The sequence below is a fragment of the Crocodylus siamensis genome, chromosome 6 (genome assembly GCF_052110815.1).
Source record: "Crocodylus siamensis isolate JL-2025a chromosome 6, ASM5211081v1, whole genome shotgun sequence".
Lineage (NCBI taxonomy): Eukaryota > Metazoa > Chordata > Crocodylia > Crocodylidae > Crocodylus > Crocodylus siamensis.
This window is the reverse complement of record NC_143400.1, coordinates 57,003,056-57,023,304: the sequence shown is the minus strand read 5'-3', so window position 1 is coordinate 57,023,304 and position 20,249 is coordinate 57,003,056. Positions and strand designations below refer to the sequence as shown.

Sequence of the window (20,249 nt, the reverse complement as noted above, 5' to 3'; positions counted from 1 at the left end):
CTTTATAATAAAATAAATTCTGAATTCCTATATATTTTGGAGTTTGATTCTGGGTTTTTTTACCACAGAAAAATCAGAGTTCCCCTTGCCCCCTTCACTCACCAGGACATGGGCCCAACTGCAGCTGTTCCTCACCCCCCACTGCTTTGTGGTCCTGAGCAGCCCGATATGCCAATGCCCCTCACTCCCAAGCCATAGCTCTCCCAGCCCTGCCAGTGCCCCTCACTCCCGACCCACTTCCCCCTTTCGCCAAGTTCCAGCCCCCCCAGTGTGTGGGGAAGAGGGAGGTGCCCAACAATAGGAGATGCCATGGGTGACGTGTTGGGGTAATGGGGGGGCATGTGACCAGATTTTTGCACCCACAGCAGGACGTGAGGCTGCAGCTTGGTCAGACTGGCACTGGGTTGTATCCATGGCCCAGCGGGCAAGACAGAGCATGGGAGGGCAGCAGGGTGGTGAAACTCGCCGCTACTGCCACTGCCACCAGGACCCTTGTGCCACGCATACTGCCAAGGAGGTCACACCACCAATAAGTAATGCCACACTGCCAGCAGCACAAGGACTGAGGACCCCCTGTGCCAGCTGTGCAAAGGAGGCCACACCACCAAGAAGTAATGACATAGTCAGCAGCACAAGGAATAATGGACCAGAGTGGGGGGAAACCTGCACCACCCTCACCTCCTCCCAATGCCAGCTGCTTGCATGCCAGGCCCTGGCTCTACCTCACCACCATAGTTTGGCTGCTGCTCCCCTTCAGATCTCCTGCACTGACCGCCAACTCACCCCCCCTCTGGGGAAGAGCCACAGCCTGGCGTGCAAGTGGCTGGTGACAGGTAGAGATGAGGACAGTGCAGCACCCCCCTACCCAGTCCACTGCCCCTTGTAATGCCGGTGGTGTGGCACTGCTCCATTGAGATGTGTTTGGTGCAGGAAACTTGGTGGTGAAGGCAGCACCAACAAGACTCACTGCTGCCCTCCACCCTCCTGCACTGGGTCCCACTAGCTAGGCTGCAGAGGTGGCCCAGTAGTGGTATGGCCAAGCTGCAGCCCTGTGTTCCACTATGGGTGCACAAAATCGGGGGGGGGCATGTACCCCTCCATACTCCCTTGTCACCCAAACCCTCCTATAGGGGTGTGTGCAGGGTCATGGGGACAGCCCCCCTGCCAGTCCCCACCTGCCTCCCAGATTGTACGTGCCTGCCCCAGGCCCCCTCCACCACCCTAGCTGGGCAGTGCCCCCAGCTGCTGATGCCACCTCAATCTACCCCCTCTGCCTCTCCATAATGTCACCTATGCCCCCACCCCTGAAGGCTTACCTGTAGGCAGTTGAGGGAGCTGCTCCCCACCATGCTGCCTGGGGCTGTATTGCTGGCCATGTGCAACCAGTCAGTCTCTTCTCCCTTCCCACCACCCCCAAACAGCCCCTTGTAGGCTGGACTCTGCCAGCCTGCATGAGGAAACCCACAGTTTCCCATATTTTCTCCTTTAATGCAGAATATACGTTTTTCTGCTGCACGTGGAGAACCCAGATCCATGCTAATAAGTTGCCATACGCAAATGCAAAAATCACAAAGTTGAACCGTAGTCACTTTCACTTTATGGTCAACTCCCTGCCACAAGGCCCTGAAATTTTGTCCTCCAGGAAATACAGCAGTTAGTGCAGAGCACATCATTTGCTGTACAAAAGAGCATGTGGAAAGGGAAGAAAGGCAGTGATGATTTTCCTCTAAGAGTCTCCAATGTGAGGAAAATGGGAGTCTATGAAGTTTTTTTTCCCTTCACACAATAATTGAAAAACTGAGCTGATGTTAAAGAGGAAGAAGCTGGACACTTACTAGGTTTTGGCTCACTGCTACCAGCAATAAGAAGAAACTCAAAAATTGATGCAGGATGCACGTGCATCCTTAAGGGATACTGCCGCTCAAAGGAATTTTGGTGAGACACACTCAAAAAATTGATGATTTTACATATTATATGTTATTGGGTTAAATGAAAACTTTTAGCTTAATGCTTGATATTGGGAACTGATTGGCTGACCACTAAAACTAACTTCAACTCCCTAACAAGCACAATAGTTAAAAATATTTGTCCCGGGGAGCGGGGTGACGTTGATTACTCACCCGCAGCCCGGAACGACGCTCCCAGGAAATCTGTGCGGCTCATGAGCTGTCTATATGTGCAGCTGCGACCGGCTGGTGACGTCAGCACCAGACGCTGGCCAGCGAAGGTAAAAATGGCAGCAGCAGCAGCAGAAGGGGCGGATGGCTCCGGAGAGGAGTTGCTACAGGTGCCGCGGGAGGAGCAGGTCCCAGGGAAGCATCCCGAGGGGACTAGGGAGCCGGAGCGAGGAGCTCCAGAGAGAGAAATATTGTGGCAGTATCCGGCGGTGGACGTCGAGGGAGCAAGTGCCGACCTGGATACCAGAAAGCGGGGACTGCTATGAGAATCTCGCAGGATCCAGGTGGAGGACTGGTCTGGTGAGGAGTGGAGGACGGCACGAGGGGTGACAGGAGCTCAGGAGGACCCAGACGAAGAGTCATGATCGGGGCAGGGTCGCCATCCAAATCCTGGAGGCGTGGACGGACTTGGGCTTAGGGGACTAGGCAGAGTAGAACAGGTGTCAGGGCTATAGGTGATCGTCCCCACGCCAGGGAAGGTTGGAGAAAGCACCCAGGGTACTAAGCATAGAAGGACCAGAGAACAAGGTCCAGAGGTACCCTTCCAGGGAACGGGGTTAGTAGCGAGCCTTGCCAGCAGGGGGCATGACCCAACCCTATGAGGTGTCAGAGTGCAAGTAGGGAAGCTGGATCGGCCCGGCAGGACACAAGTCACTGCTGAGTGGGCTCGATAGAGGTGGCGTGAGGCCAGGGTGCAGGGGTGGTGGAGCCCCGTGTACAACCGCCGGGTCAGACCCGGGCATTGAGGGACCTGCCAGGCGACCTGCCCATTGTGGAACATCAAGACATGGCAGGCGAAAGCGGGATCGTCGACGCGGGAGAAAGAACTACCTCGACGCTTCTAAGGTCCCAGACGCCCGGCTGGAACATCGGAGCCACGTCCATGTGAATCGATAAAGCCCGGCAGGCACAATGTTCAAAGCCAATAAAACATAAATTATGAACACTGCATCATGTACATGTACATTTTTTGCCAAATGCCCCAAATATCTCATATAGAATTTCATGCAATTCATAAAACTTTCCACACTTTAAACAATTGCAATTTAAGAATTTAACATGTTCGTATTAAGGAAGACTAACCCTTAACTACAGTGATGAAATATTATAGTATGAGATGAATATACTTGCTTTGGACAGGAAGCAAATATGTGGCTAATTTGTCTTCCTTAAACACTTGCCCGTGATTTTTTTTGTATCCGCTTGCTTCTTTGATTTAAAAAAAAATGAAAATGAAAGTTATTTTAACATTATCTTCATAGTGCAACCTTATTTGTACTAAGCAGCCCATGATGTCTGATACTTAATTTACTAATTTTCAACTGTAGAGGGAAATAAATGCTTTAGAGCAGGTAAGAAAAAAGAAAAAAAAAAGCCGAAACCCTTAAGTTTTATTTTCAAAACATTAAATGAAGTAATTTGAACCCATTATGAGTGGCTTTAACTTCACCAATAATGTGGAGAGAATGCTGTAGTCATTTGAAGATGGTCCTGCTATAATAGATTTTTCCTGCTTTCTGAAAATGTATAAATAATTTGGACATTCCTATTATACAAGGATCTCATACAAAATAAGGGAATGCTTATAAAATCTGAGGACCTTCTGAAGTATGTTTCCTTCCAGCTGCAATGGCAGATACACTAATTGGGCAAAACAGATTGTACGTGCTCAACTCTACCTCTCTTTGTGGAGTCATTGAATCACCATTGTAGCTTCGTCAGCTATACAGTTTGTTTCATTATTCATGCTAGATTACAGCACTGACTACTACCAAAGGCAGTAGCAAGTTTCAGGACATCTACCTGCTGCAAAGCTGACTTATCTTATACAGTCAGATCTCTTTTCTGACTTAAAAAAAAAAAAAAAGACCTAGTATATCGGGACTCCTCAGAGAAATACTGGATTTGTCTAATGAATCTGAGAGCTATAGGACTCTTCAGCCTGGAAAAGCACAGGCTCAGGGGTGATCTGATGGCCACCTATAAGTTTATAAGGGGTGTCCACCAGGATCTGGGGGAACATTTGTTCACCAGAGCACCCCAAGGGATGACAAGGTCTGGTGGTTATAAATTCCTGCAAGACCGTTTCAGGCTGGACATAAGGAAGAATTTCTTTACTGTCCAAGCCCCCAAGGTCTGGAATAGCCTGCCATCGGAGGTGGTTCAAACACTTTGAATGCCTTCTAGACAAATTTGGATGTTTATCTTGCTGGAATCCTAGGACCCCAGCTGACTTCCTGCCCCTGGGACAGGGGGCTGGACTTGACGATCTTCTGAGGTCCCTTCCAGCCCGAATGTCTATGAAATCTATGAAATTTCTGAAAACCTTCCTGCCCATTCACTGTATTTGTCTAGTAACTGATCCTCTTGAATCAAGATTCTCTTCCATTTTATGAGTATTGCATATTTTAGGAGCATTCCTATTTTGCAGTATTAAGTCAGGGCTTTCAAACGGGCAGCCTGCATGCAGTTCCCAAGGGGTCAGTATGCTGGAATTCACCATCCAGCACAAGGTGGCAAAGGCCTGCGGCAAGGCAGCAGCCCTAGATTTCAGGAGGGCAGACTTCAATGAGCTAAGGAGAATAGTCAGGGAGGCACTGAGGTCCCAGAGGGGAGAGGAGTCAGGTGTCCAAGAAGAGTGGTTGCTCCTTAAGGAGATGATCCTCCAAGCCTAAAAGGGAGGTAATTCCAACATGGATCAAAAGGGGGCAGGAGGGCACAAAAGCCCCCATGGCTTGCCAAAAGCATCTGGGAATGTCTCCTGGCTAAGAGGGAGGCATACATCCAATGGAAGGGAGGGCCATCACCAGGGAGGACTATACTGCAGGTGCTCTGGGCTGCAGGGTGGTGGTCAGGAAGGCCAAGGCAGAGATGGAACTGGGACTAGCTACCTGGATCAAGGACAACAAGAAGTCCTTTTTTAAATACATAGGGGGCAAAGGAAGGTGCCAGGTAATGTGGGGCCCCTGCAAGACACGCTAGGAAATCTGGTTGTCACACCAGATGACAAAGCTAACCTATTTAACAATTTCTTTGCCTCCATTTTCCTGAGCAGAGATTGGATCAGCCCCACCACTGGGACCCCCTCAGGCCCCAGGGGAGGCACACCTAGGCCAAGGGTCAGTGAGGATCTAGTCAGGGAAGTTCTGGAGGGACTGGATGTATTTAAATCAGCTGGTCCGGATGATCTCCATCCCAGAGTGCTGAGAGAATTAGATGAGGTCATTGCGGGACCCCTGGCACGGCTTTACGAGCACTTGTGGTGCTCTGGTGTGGTGCCAGAGGACTACAAGAGGGCCAATGTGGTTCCCATCTTAAAAAAAGCAAGGAAGGAGGAACCAGGAAACTATAGGCCAGTTAGTCTAACCTCGATCCTGCGTAAGCTTTTTGAGAGAATTATCCTGGCACATGTCCACAAGGGGCCAGCAGGGGAGGTTATGCTTACGGGCAACCAACACGGGTTCCTTAGAGGCAGGTCCTGTCAGACCAACCTGGTGGCCTTCTATGACCAGGTCACCAAATCCTTAGATGCAGGGGTAGCAGTGGACATAGTCTTTCTGGACTTTTGGAAGGCCTTCGATACTGTCTCTCACCCCGTTCTCATTAAAAAATTGGAGGACTGTGGTGTCGACATCTACACAGTCAAATGGGTTGCTCACTGGCTGGAGGGCCGCACTCCGGGAGTGGTGGTGGATGGGTCATTTTCGACCTGGAAGGATGTGGGCAGTGGGGTTCCTCAGGGCCACACTGTTCAACATCTTCATTGGTAACTTGGACGAGGGGGTAAAAAGCACTCTGTTCAAATTTGCTGATGACACTAAGATGTTGGGGGCATGTGGGCACGCTAGATGAGAGGAATAGGCTGCAAATCGGACTTAGACAGGTTACAGGGGTGGGCGGATGAGAACAGGATGGGTTTCAACACTGACAAGTGCAAGGTGCTGCACCTGGGGAGGAAGAACCAGCAGCATACCTACAGGCTGGGGAACTCCCTTCTCATCAGTACAGAGGCAGAAAAGGATCTTGGGGTCATCATTGATGACTTCGGGATCCCATGAGGCATGGAAGCATGGGCCAGCAGTGTGAGGATGCAGTCAGGAAGGCCAACTGTACCTTGTCATGCATCTACAGATGCATCTGAAGCAGGTTCAAGGAGGTGATCCTCTGCCTCTATGCAACACTGGTCAGGCCGCAGCTGGAGTACTGTGTCCAGTTCTGGGCGCCGCACTTCAAGAGGGATGTGGACAACATGGAGAGGGTCCAGAGGAGGCACTTGCATGATCAGGGGACAACAGGGCAGGCCCTATGAGGAGAGGCCAGAGGACCTGAACCTGTTCAGCCTCCACAAGAGAAGGCTGAGGAGGGATCTAGTGGCCTGTTACAAACTAGTCAGAGGGGACCAGCAGGCATTGGGGGAGTCCCTGTTCCCCCGAGCACCGCCAGGTGCGACTAGAAATAACGGTAACAAGCTGGCAGAGGGTAGATTCAGACTAGACATCAGGAGGCACTACTTCACTGTCAGGGTGGCTAGGATCTGGAATCAACTTCCAAGCGAAGTGGTGCTGGCTCCTACCCTGGAGGTCTTTAAGAGGAGGCTAGACGAACACCTTGCTGGGGTCATTTGACCCCAGTACTTTTTCCTGCCATGGCAGGGGGTCGGACTTGATGGTCTGCTCAGGTCCCTTCCCACCCTACCAACTATGAAACTAATATGCAGCCCCCGGGTCCCAGTACAGGTGCTGCTCCTACATTTGTCCTGAAGCTGATGCTGCTGGAGTTCCCAGGCTTTCTCCGTCTCCCCTCTGGTTTTTGCTGCTTGGCCCTGCGGGCACGGCAGAATTGCATGACCTGCAGGGCTGAGAGCCCATGCATGGAGATTTCAGAGGAACTTGGGGGCCCCATGAGGCATGGAAGCACCAGTGCAGTGCAACAGGAGTCGCTTACTGCAGAGAGGGGAAGCATGTCTGCATGGCATGAAGTCCCTGTGGCTCAGGAGGGGAAGATGGGGAGGGGGAGGCATGCACACAGTGCATGAGGGTCCCATGCAGTGCCTCATGCAGCTCCAGTTGTATGCAGCCTCCATGGACAGCCCTAGTTTAAATCATAGGCTTTAATAAAATTAAAAAAAAAAAAAAAAGCAAAGAACTGAAATAGGACTAGGTCTGCAAATTTGCTAGCAGATTCCTAAATAGAACTAGTCCTAATTTTTAAGCCATGGAGGCAGGGGAAACTAGTATTCCCAATATCCTTGGACAGGACGCATGAAAACGACAAATGAAAACCTGAAGCAGCAAGATGGTTCAGGCTCAATGACTAAGTGACAAATGCTGCTAAAGGTAGTGGTGGGTGGAGGAGGGAGGGGGAGAATAAGACAGACAAGCAGGAATGCATCTTGTAAATCTAGTGAGACAAGGAGCATATGTGCAAAAATGTCAGGCCTGGACCAAAATTAAATCGTGTCCAGATTCTTCCTCCATCATCACCGTTAAAGGATGACAGAAAAACCTCTGGTTAATTCTACACTGCAGAAGTAAGAGTGGTTTGGAAGAAAGGAGTGTATCCTCTACTGTTTTTTTGGGGGGAGGGGGAAGAGGAAGAAAGGAAGGAAGAAGAAAGGGGGTATTTATTGCCTGCTCATCTTTTCATCACTTCTTGCCTGAGTAACATATAGAGGAAGCGCCACCCATCCATCTTGTTGGCACAGGGAACCAGATATAAACAAGAAAACATTGCAGGTCAAACCACCCTACAAACACCTGTGCTCTTGACCCCTGCACTGCTGAGCAGGCAGCAACAACAAAGCTTTGGGTTTTCACTGACCTGCTTCCAACCCTAGTTTAAAAATAAAAAATACAATCAGGTATTCAAAATGTTGCACGATTGGGCTTCTTTAGTAACAAAATGCTCATAAACTTATAGGTTTAACGATCTTCCATTGAAAACAAAAAGAAAGGTTCATAGCAAAACTGGTTTTGAAAGAAGTATGATTTTTATAGGTATTATTCATATGAAAGCCAGTGATGAGAGAACTTCAGCAGTTCAGTGACAAGCTGATGGCTTCAATTCCCACATCTAAACCTGCACCTATTCTCAAGTGTGAAGAGGTTTAATATTCACTGCATTTTCTAGACTATTTTTTACTCCATAACAATTTACATGAGAAAATGTCTTATTCCAATAACTGCTTAGAAATGTCAGAAATTGTTCCAAAATTAGAGTCTTGTTGATACAAAATCTGTAGTTAAAATCAAAACCAGTGACAATAAAGGACGAAAGGGGAGAAGAAAGGCGTTTTGCATCACATGACTTTTTCCTATAACTAGGCTCTCATATACTCAATTCACCATAGAAGCTGTCCTAGAAACAAGCCAATTAACGCCAACTTTACAAAAGGGAAAATTCAATCTGAAGAAAATTTTTATAAAAAACAAAAACAGAATGGGTGCAATAATTAGCTCAAATTAAAAGCCCCAATTAAAGTCTTATAAAAGAATATTTCTGATTGGAGTTCATTTTTGAATTTTCCATTTGGATGTAAAAATTCAGAGTGCTCATTGGAAAAATTCTCTCTCTTGGAAAATGAAAGCAGTGAAGACCCAAGTACAATACAAATCAGTGAACTCAGGGCAAAGGCTTTTATACTGCATGTCATACTATGTACTTGTCGCTGCTCTGTAGTGCACCTCACAGGCATCAGTGAGCACAAATCTAAAGCAAAAATTGCTCCTGCCGAAAGTAGATGCAGCATGAAGAACATATCAGCAAACTGATTCGGATCTGCTACCACAGCTAAACAGCACAAAGATTCAATTTGAAACAGAAGTATCGTACATTCAAATACAGTGACTGATACTAAAATTATATTTACCAGACAATGGTAATTGACATACCATATTTTTTTTTTCTTTTTACTTAGATTATCATGGTATTTTGAAGACTACAGAGTTACAGCTGTTGGTAAAGGGTGGTTTTTGAATAACATACTGGTTACATCACATCTAAATTAAACAGCCCAAAATTTCAATAATGACAAATATATTGTCTATTTTTTTCCAAGAAAAATCAGTGAACTTGCTAAGTTAAACTCTAGGATCTTTTCCTCTCAGATACAAAAGATAAATATGAAGAAATACAGAAATAACAGTACAATACAATATAAATGTGGAATGTAAACATCTGCAGTGGTTTCAACATTTCATTGGCAGAAGCTGCTTATAAATATACTTCTTAGAGACTGCAATTGTTATAATGCAAAAAAGCAACTTGGATTGAGATGGAAATTCTTTACCATTCATGTGGGAAAGCTGAAATGCTGCATTTAGACCTTTCAGCAGATCTTTTAAATTTGAGGGTGGGTGATAAATGTAGTCTAAATACTCAGTTAAACTTGTTTTGCTCTCTTATAGGCAGATACAATTGCAGGAGAAAGAGAATCACCAAAAACTTCTGCTGCTTTGAACAGGTAACTGAATATGGCATTTTTACATAAATATAACGCTATTGTTTTGTATTATTATGACACCAGGTACCTCAGTCAAAGACTGGGACCCCACTGTATTAGGTGCTGCATGAACGCAGAGCCTGCTACAAATAACTTACATTATATAAGCATAAGATAAGAGACCACAAATGAGACGGGAGTGGTCAATGGTGATTTGCACTGCTCCAGATCTAATCCCTGGCAAGTAGTTATAGGCACTATAGAAAAGGAGAATCTGAAGGAGGGTTTTGAAGGAGGATAAAGGACGTAACACGGCTGATGTTTGTAGGGAGTGCCATTCAGGATGAGGGACAACAGAGGAGGACAGCACAAAGGGACTCATTTGAAAACCTAACAAGTGGACATAGGAAGCCGCATCATAGGTCAGTCGGAGGTAGATACCAACATCTTAATCAGGAATGAGAGAGGAGAGAGTAATTGTGGACAGGCCAGGAAGGGCCTTGAAAGCAAAAATGAGCAGCTTATGTTTAATGCAATTGTGAAAGGGCAGCTACAGGAGAGAAACAAAGGCACAGGAGATATGGTCAAATAGGAAAAGCAATCTTTTCCCAAGATACTACAGCAGTGATATTCAATCAGATTGCCATGACACCCTGGAGTACTCCAGATCCTTTGAAGGGTGGGCAGGGTGCAAGATAAGTGCAGGCTCTGGAGGTAAGCACTAAATAAATAAATAAATGAGTTTTGGAATTGTGTGCCAAACTCACAAAAGTTATACAGGGGTGCTCCAAGTCCAATGAGGGGTCTCTCAAGCCCATAAAAATGGAGAAACTAGGGGTGCACTGACAGAGATTTTTGAGGCCGATACTGATAGCTGATGTTTAAGGAGGTATATCAGCCAATACCGATCCAGTTTCTGACACAGCTGCCTCCAGCTGGAAAATCTGGTGTGGTGGACTTATGCCCCCCGCAGTGAGGAAGGGGCTGGGGCAGGGGTAGAGGATACCCAGGCAGGGTGGGGGCAGGGTGGAACTGTGGCTTGTGCAGAGGAGGCAGCTCCCACCATTGCTTGCATCCTGGGAGGGCACGGGGGGGCATGTGCACCCTGGATCTGCCTGGGGTGGGGTGGGGTGGGCTGCGCGGGGCTCTTCTTGGTGGGGACTGGGCTCAGAGTGGGTGCTGTCAGCGCTGGGAGGATGCTGTATCGACCCCAAATTTCACCACCACTCCACTTTCAGCACCGCCACTAGCAGCCACCGGGGCAGCCCTGGCTCTTCCTGGCACATGGGTGGAGGCCGGGTGTTGAGCCAGGGCTGTGCCAGGTGGCTGGCAGCAGTAGCGCTGGGAATGAAGTGGTGGTGAAATCTAGGGTGAATGCAGCATCCTCCTAGTGCCACTGGTGCCCACTCTAAGCCCAATCCCCGCTAAGATGACCCCGCGCAGCACAGTCTGCAGCTTGTCTTGCCCTGCACAGATCTGGGGGAGGGTACATGCCCCGCTGCACCCCCCCATGCCCTCCCAGGGTGTAAGCGGTGGCAGGAGCAGCCTCCCCCTCCCTACAAGCCACAGCTTCAGCCCCACCTGGGCAGCATCTGCCCCCTCTCTCATTACAGGGAAGTGTTGATCTGTGCCCCACGCCCCTTCCCTCCCCCCTCCCTTTCCACCCACACCAGATTTACCATCTGAAGGCAGTTTTCCATGCTGCCAGCTCTGCTCTTCGCTGTCTGAGTGCTGCGCTGTGGCTGCGCACAGCAGAGGTATTTATTGGCCAAATTATCAGCCCCTTCTCCAATACAGCCAATTTTCTTTATATTGGTACTGATCTGATATCAGACCAATATATCTGTGCATCTCTAGGAGAAACACTGTACCAGAGAGAGGAAGTGATAAGAAAGGAAGCTGTGGAGGCAGCTGAAGCAATGGTTACTACAAAATGGGGACCAAAAAAGAAGCAGAGATGCACAGAGTGCTTGAGAGCTCTGCAGGGTAAGAGGAGCAGTGAGGTGAACAAGTGACACCAGGACCCAACCAGGAATTCTAAGTAGCTTGTACTGCTGAAGCAAAGAGGAGGCAGCTTGCAGAAAAACAGCTTTAAAATTCTGGGTAAGCCAGGGCAGCAGTGTCAAAGATACAGCCTGTGGGCTCAATCTAGGACCCAGAGCTAGGTCACCTGGCTTGCAGTCTTTGCCCTGACCCCGGCTGCAATGGGGAACCTTTCTACAATGACAGCCAAGCCCCTGGGTGACAGCCACAGTGCTGGAGCCCCAGCAGCACCATGGGAACAAGCCTGCTACCATAGTTTGTTCCCACAGTAGCAGCCAAGCACCCATGGTACCAGACTTCTTCCCATGTTATTGATGAGGCCCCAACACTGCGGTTCTCGCCCAGGCACTTGGCTTCTGCTGCCATGGAAAGAAGCTGGGGCTCAGGCCCTGTAGCTCTTGTCTGCTTGGCTACTAAGCACCTGAAAGAAAGCAAGGATTCTTGAGCTGCCGTAGGTATGGAAGAAGCCAGGCACCATGGTTTGTTCTCATGCCAGTTGCCAAGAACGGGGTGTGCAGGGCTTCTTTCTGCTGGTCCCTGACCACCTGAAGCAGGCACCGTATGTGGAGCCCAGACCAGATCGGCTCTGCACAGTGCTGCATCAGGCACAGTCCTGGACCTGCTGGAATGAAAGTGGTAAGCTAGATCCAGCTTTTAGGGGCAGCGGTAGGGGCAGAGGTGGGGTCAGGGACAGAAGGGTCCATGGGCTGGAAGCAGCCCTTCCTTCATCTGAATGATGGACCAGTCTAACACCATTCATCCAACACATATTTGACACCCCTGAGCTAGGAGTAAGAAACCATGTAAAAACAAACTAACAAAAAAACCCCCAAACACCACACTAGGAGCTGGGCCACAGACAGTCCAAATACTCTCATAATACATCAGAATCCAGGACTGGTGACTTACAGTAACTGGAGGGAAGCTTAGTCAGAGACTGATCACTAAGAAGTATTTGATAGTAAGATGTAATATAATGACCTTCCTTCCCTGCACAACTGGGGTAACTCTTAACCACGAGGAATTCTCTTGAGCGACTTGTCTGATTGAGGCCAAACTGACTTTAATGTTGAATGCAACAAGTATATTCTGCCTCATGAATTATTAGAACTACATAATTCAACAATGAAACCAGCAAAGGAAGTTTTTGTAGTAAGAACTACTACAAACAAACAAAGGAGATTATTGTGGAACAGAACCGGTAGGTTCAATTTACTTATCAACAGCATATTCAGTTTTTATTTCAATCTGCAGTTATGGAAAAGAGGACACTAATACAGCTGTATTTCTCAGGGATATAATTTCCCTTCAGCTACCAAGTCCATATTAAAACTGTCTATAAAGTAAACATGAAACTTAATATAAAACAAAGTTATACTTACAACCCTTTCTCCACAGAGGAAGCCAGGCAGAGTGGCATATTATAGATTAATGCCTCTCTGAATTAGTCTACAAAGTGCACTGTCATTGCTTTCTGCCCGATTTCAGATTAACATGGGAAACCACCTCTATTAAATACTTGCTAAATTTTGCCTAAACATGGTACTCTGAATCAATTGTTTTGAAATCAATGGAAAATTACCATGTTGAAATATGTGCTTGGCAATAGGGAAAAAATGGCTTATTTCACAAAATATAATTTTACCATACATTGATTTTTTTAAAGTAGTTCTCTGAAGGAAAGCTGTCACTTGAAAAAAAACAAAACAAAACAAAACCCTGGCCTTTTCTTTAAAGTCACCATAAAAATTTGAATTGCTTCAAAACAAGGAAATTGAAAACTATGGCTCTCACAAGATGAGATTCAAAATGAAAGCCGTAATAGCTAATAGTACAAAAATCTATGTATGCAAAAGAGTTTGAGTTAAACCTTCTGTAGATACTATAATTTAGGATTTCCAGATTTTTGTCCAAATTCTACCCATTAACATGAAGTGCATAATTTTCACATACATGCATTGATATATAAATTTGATTTGTTACATTAAGGACCAAATAAACTTGCTGTCAACTGCGTAACAAAAGAAGTCATTCTGCTCTGTAAGTCTGTTTGTGCTGGATGCCTCGGCTAGCACACAACATTATGAAGCATTATAATAAATACCAACATGGGGAGAAATGGTAAAGCCAGGAAGCTTACCTGCTAGAAACTAGCATGCAGTCAATGTCTGGTCTCTTTGTCTTGGGGATGGCATAAAGTGGATATCTATCCCCATGGCGAATCAACACATGGACAGACACCAGTTTAAAATAATGAGGTACCTGACCTATGTCAAATAAAGAATAAAATTAAGTGCCAATCTCTCTATACTCTCCCAGTGTTTCTTAATTCTATTCTTCCAAGTGAAAAATCCATGTAATATTAATGTACTGTACATCAATTTATTCAGTGCTGAACAGAATATAAAGCAGTGACAATCCTTTATACTGAAGGATTTATTTAAAATAAAGTACTAAAAAAAGAAATCTATACTAAGCTCTAGGAGCTTAATGAAGAATTAGTACATGCAGCATTCTAATATTAAATAGAATAATTCCTCAAAGGGGATTCAGACAAGGCACCACCTAAACATCTTTTATTCACCACTTATTTATTCTGGGAAGACTTCCATCTCTCCAAAATCTTTACTGAACACATGCCTTTCATAGCTTACCCATGAAGTACCAAATTTGGACGGGTTTGGATCACATTTGTTGGCTTTGATCTTTACCTCAAGTTTATCTCCTGTACAGACTGACATATTTGCCAGTTAAGGCTGCCATTTACATTAATAGGGAGCACGGATATAGGCATTTAAGCTACTGTGGGGTAGGCAGTCCAATGCATGCCTTTGCCCTCAACTGAATATGAAAGCCACTTCACCTTCTCCATCTGCTGCTTTGATCATTGCCTCTTTCCCATGGTTCCCACTAACTTGTCATTTTAGAGCAACCACTCAAACTGACTGATCCTGCCCTGAACTTAATCAAATTTCTCAGAATTAAGAAGTAATTATAGTTTCAAAAGGTGTTAAAACAAGGTGCTAATTAAAACCTATTCAATCTATAACCTACAGATCTTGTACAGTCTTATAAATAAGCAGTTAACTGTCAGCAGAACCTTTAAAAGTCCCCTTCAGTAAGCATCTCCAAAATCAACACATGCCAGCAAATGTACAGAGGAAAAAAAGAACAGAAGGACTGAGTGCTTTGGGCAATTCAATAGATCTCAGCAGCTAACTTATTTCTAGCTCGAAATGCTAAAGTACTGAACAGTGAACAATCAAGGTAATAATTTCCAGTGGCAACATAAGGGAATTAGTACTGAAATAAACTGTCATTTGCCTACCCATTTCCACTTGACCTACCTTCCATACTGCGTTCAGTTATGGTAGGAATATTACAGTAAACACGAGCTTCATAAATAGGATCTATTGCAGGGGGTTCTGTCAGTGGATCGGGCATTATCCTCTTGCGGCTCTTCGGATTCAGCGCATCTTCTTTGACTGGGTTGACTGGGATTAAGTGCACTGAAAGAGACAAAATTTAAAAACAGTGGTAGCCAATTATCACTACTTACCTATTCCATTATTAAGAAACGTAACACACTCTATATTGTAAGAGCAGACAATTTTACCAGGAAACTGACTCCTATGAAATCAAATCTACTGTGGACCATTGATCACTTTTTGTATTTATCCCCATCGATGTTTTTATGTCTGTACGTAATAAAACTGGCAGACTTCAAGAGAGCTCAAGTCACATGCTGCACTTGCAGTAGTGCAAGAATCTCTGGATATTGTGTCACCACCTTTCCCATTTGTATGCTTTTCCTGAAAACTTCTCATTCTTTCACAGGGTGATAAAAGCATCAAAAAAAGGAGGAAATAAAAATATTACATAAGTTATTAGGGTTTAAGATACGGATCATTATCTCCTACCTGCTCATGGTTACCAATTTCCTAAGAATAGTGTTTGAGAGATTAGATTTAACAAGCCAAGAGAGACATTACTTGGTAAAGGCTCACAAACTCTTAGGATGTTAGGAATTCTAATATTTAGAGAAGGAAATCTGTCTTTAGTAGAGAGAACTGGAGATAAAGGACAGATTTTATTCCATTTTCTTAGGGGAGGGAATAACTATAATTTTCTCCTAATTTCTGATTCTAATGTCAGGGTCCATAACTTCAGATAGCATTAACCCTTGGCAGTAATTATCAGAAACTTTTATTTCAGAAACCTGATTCTACTGAGTCTTAGAATAAATGTTGCTTTGGTTATCTGCCTTGGGACTTGCTCAAACAGGGAGAAAATGATGGATTGTTTGCTTCATGTTTCATCATCTCCTTAGAAACACAAGGGGTCCAGAATGGCAGAAGTGGCAAGAGGAAAAATGTCAGCAAAATTAATTTTTATAATAAACAGTGGGTCTCAGCAGAACCCATCTACCTTCCTGTCAAGTACTATCTATCATTTCTTTTCATATACTCCAACCGCCTTGTGTTTCCTCCTTGGTAGACGAACTGCTGACCAATGGCAACTGTCAGATTGGGACTAATACGTGTGCTCTGCATATTAAACCAGCTGCCGTTAGCTCATGTGTGCTCAGATGTTTTCCCCTAAAAGCTGTCTTGACAGCTTTACGCAGAGATACCCAAACCGATGCTAGCTTGTATTCCTCTTCAGCCTATGCAGGTGGCTCCTAATACAAGTTCCAAACTCAAAAACAGAAGTGTAGGCGTGGGTGTAAGGAGGAGGAAGGAACCTCTCCAGAGCTGGAAGTAACAGAAAAAAAAAGAGGGAATATAGAAGGCACACCACCAAACATAAGTGGAAAAATAAAAAAATCATAAAACATGAGGGATGAGAAAGAGAGAGAAACAGGAAGATGAGAGAAAAGAAAGGGAACGTGGATAGGAAAGAAGCAGATAAGACAAAGGAAATTATCTGGGACATGAGTGTGGCAAGATAAGCTACTGCCGTAGGCAACTGTGTGCAGAAACACATCAATAAGACAGAACTTTTCTCTTTTGCCCTCAGGTTTGTTTTTTTTAATTAATGGGATTCAGACATTTACCTACAACACACAATACAGTTATACCAAGTTTTCTAAATTATTACTAGGAGAATACCTGTGGTATATGAAATTAATATCTGGTCTCATAATCACAATTCATGGGTAAATACAAGCAACATATTTTTCTAAGTCTCAAGAAACCCCTCCCTCTTGAGGCTTATCAGATCCCAAGCCTGGACATCTTCCAGAAATGCTGCAAGACCTTTCTGTCTGGACAGGTATTTTGCAACCAAAACTAGGCTATGTTGCTTAGTGGGTCCTTGCTTTATTTTGCTATTTATTCCAGTTATTATGTAACGCTGTTCTGTTTCTCTTGCTGTAAGCTGTAAACCTTTGTTGGGAAGGGTAACACATATTGCCTAAATAAATACGTACATACATTTTTTACAGTTGTCAACTATTGTCCCTCCTTGGTGTTACCTCGAAAAATAAAATATTTTGAAGAACGTCAAATTATTTTTCTTTTTTTTTTCTCCCACTCACTAGAGTCACCATTTGATAACCTGAAATTAAAATTCTATACCAAGTTAAAATGACTTTTATAAATCAGACAACATGCAAATAAAGACCTTTCAAACAGGACAGAAAAATGAGTAATGCATCTGAGAAAAAGCTAAACAACACTGTACGTGACAACCAGCAGAATAAGGGAACAGAAATAAGAACCTGCAATGCTGACAGTAATAAATGTAATACACATCGCCTTTAGAAAAATGTGTGAAAAAAACAAATTCTTCACTTAAATATTCTGGCCTTACCCCAGAAAAAAAAGTACGTGCACATACCGAAGAAAAAGCAAACAAACATATTTGTGAAAAAACCATTGGTCCTCTCACAGAACACTCTAAAAGGGACGCAGCCAATTTAAACCTCACATACTGTCAAACAAGTTAAAGGAAATATTTTTATTAGTCTTTGTAAAAGCTTGCTTCTACAAAATCTAAAACGAAGGTCAAAGCTGCATTGACAATGTCCTGTTAGGCTGCCTAGATTTGAAGGCTCTTTTTTCATTAGTAGCCTTGAAAAACTGCAGTCATAATAATGAACTCTCAAAGCTTTGTTCATGCCAGCATATTCTGGTCTTACAAATACAGAAAGCTTTTATGATTGAAAATGAAAAGGAGAACAGCTCACATCATTTCCAATATTAGTCTTCAACTGCAAGGAAGGGAGACAAATTTCAAAGCCATGTTTTGCTTATTTTTCTGTCCATAGAAATTCTTCAGTTACATCACAATTACAAAAAGTTCTGATTTAAGTAGCACGTTTCTTTTAGGGAGTGAGGACTTTGTGCAAGTTGGAGAAAACAATCAAAAAAGGGAAACTAAAATGCAACAATTACAGAAAATTGTTAAGCGACAAGTCAAAGTCAGTAACAATTTACAGAGACTGCCATAATTAAGATACTGTTATAACATACACATTAAGAACAGTCCCAATTGGTTTCTATTCATCTACCAAAATCAAAGCTGAGACCTTTTGCATATTCCTGCTCCAGCTGCCAACGCAGCCAACATCCATAGTTCTCGAGCTCTGAAATTTACCTATAGATTTTTTTAAAATTGGTTAACACACACACACACACACACTAAGTTAAGTGTGGGGTTATGTTAAGGTTAGGTATGGGGGAATCTGTGAGAATGAAATTTGGGTTGCAGATTGCAATGTATAAAACTGCTGCGGTAAGGTTTACTTTCCTTATTTGCTATATCCATTATTTCAGGTCTTCCAGGTGGTTGAGCAGAAGTAACCTTACCAAATGATCCCAAAAAGAAAATATGATTATACTAGTAAGATTATGCTACTGGCTTCTATGAATGCATAATACTGAAGACTAAAGTAGACACTATGTCTAACAAAGAGTAGTAACAGAGGCCTTCAAGTTCCTTCTTATAAAAAGAGACAAACTTTAAAATAAATATTTTTTAAATACTAAAAGCTAGTGCCTTCTGGAATAGCTAGTTTTAGAGCACATAGCAAGACAGACCATTATCAGTTTAGCTTTAAATAATACAGAATTAGTTTAAAATAATAGTAAACACAATATCAAGTTCAACTTCATGGTGGGTGTTGGGAGAAATCGTATCAACAACTAGCAGCATAAAAAACTTAGGGAGCATTTAAAAACAAAACAGGCAATCTCATTAGAAGTAACACTTTGATTATAAATCATAACAGCTGGGGAACCCCCCCCACCAAAAAACAAATGCACATCATTTAGGAAATAAGAAAACCAAGGGGTAAAATGGCAAGGTTCAAGGCATTACACAAGCTAAACTTATCCTACAAAAAATAGAAACATGAGTTTAGGAAAGACAACACAGTAAGCAAAATGAAAAATGGAAATTTAAGTTAGATAGAGGGATTTGAAAAGCCAGTAATGTGAGAGAGAAATTCTTTAGATGTATGAAAATAAAATTTAAACAGAGAATAAAGTCACTGAAAAGAAACAACGCTATTTCTTTACCTCAGCCCTCGCCACACCGTATATTGGAAAATAACACCCTCCTAAAAGTCAACTTTTCAGGTAGCTTCTCAGCTACTAAGGACTGAAGTGGAGAAGCTTGAGAGAGTCCAGAGAAGAGCCACGCACATGATCAGAGGTTAGGAAAGCAGACCTTATGATGACAGGCTGAGAGCCATGGGGCTCTTTAGCCTGGAAAAGCGCAGGCTCAGGGGTGAGCTGATGGCCACCTATAAGTTTATCAAGGGTGACCACCAGGATCTGGGGGAACATCTGTTCACCAGAGCGCCCCAAGGGATGACGAGGTCGAACGGTGACAAACTCCTGCAAGACCGTTTCAGGCTGGACATAAGGAAGAATTTCTTTACTGTCAGAGCCCCCAAGGTCTGGAACAGCCTGCCATTGGAGGTGGTTCAAGCACCTACATTGAACACCTTCAAGAGTAAATTGGATGCTTATCTTGCTGGGATCCTATGACCCCAGCTGACTTCCTGCCCTTTGGGTGGGGGGCTGGACTCGATGATCTTCCGAAGTCCCTTCCAGCCCTAATGTCTATGAAATCTATTAAGTGTCAAAGGAACTAGTACAGGAGTAAATTAATACACTCAAAAGCAGCTGGTCACTAGAATCAAATGGTATACACTAAAGAGTTCATTCTAGATTCCTTCTAGGTCAATAAAAGCCTATGACCATTTTATTTTAGATTAAAAAAAAACAAAATAGTCAAGTGTAAAAGGTAAAAAAAATCTTCTGTGACTTGGAAATAAAGATATAAATAAAACAGTAGGAATGATGATTAATTTACATCTAATAAGAAGTTGAAGGGCTGCCTCAGGTTTCTATACAGGGATCATTATTAAAAGCAATAATCTGAAAATATGTAAACAATTACTTTTGTGTTATTTTGAAATTTTTATTTCAATTTGTAAGGACAGGGAAAACTGTCAAGAACCATGAAGGTACCCAAGAAAATCAGCTGAACAGGGAGCACATTCAAAGAGTGCATTTACTATTGATATATGCAAAGTAATGCACATTGGAAAAAAGTACTCTGAGCTATGTAGATCA

General features: G+C 44.0%; 1 protein-coding gene across 6 annotated transcripts in view; it reads right to left on the bottom strand.

Annotated features, from left to right (window-relative positions):
• The window catches only part of PXYLP1 (2-phosphoxylose phosphatase 1), a 102,343-nt gene that overhangs the window by 23,344 nt on the left and 58,750 nt on the right, over positions 1–20,249 (bottom strand). For all 6 annotated transcript variants that reach the window (XM_090053212.1, XM_090053214.1, XM_090053213.1 and 3 more), the window contains 2 exons: positions 15,009–15,170; positions 13,802–13,928 (listed from right to left, as the gene is read on the bottom strand). In XM_090053212.1, coding sequence (XP_089909338.1) covers positions 13,802–13,928; positions 15,009–15,170 — 289 coding nt within the window. The remainder of the gene's footprint in view (positions 1–13,801; positions 13,929–15,008; positions 15,171–20,249) is intronic.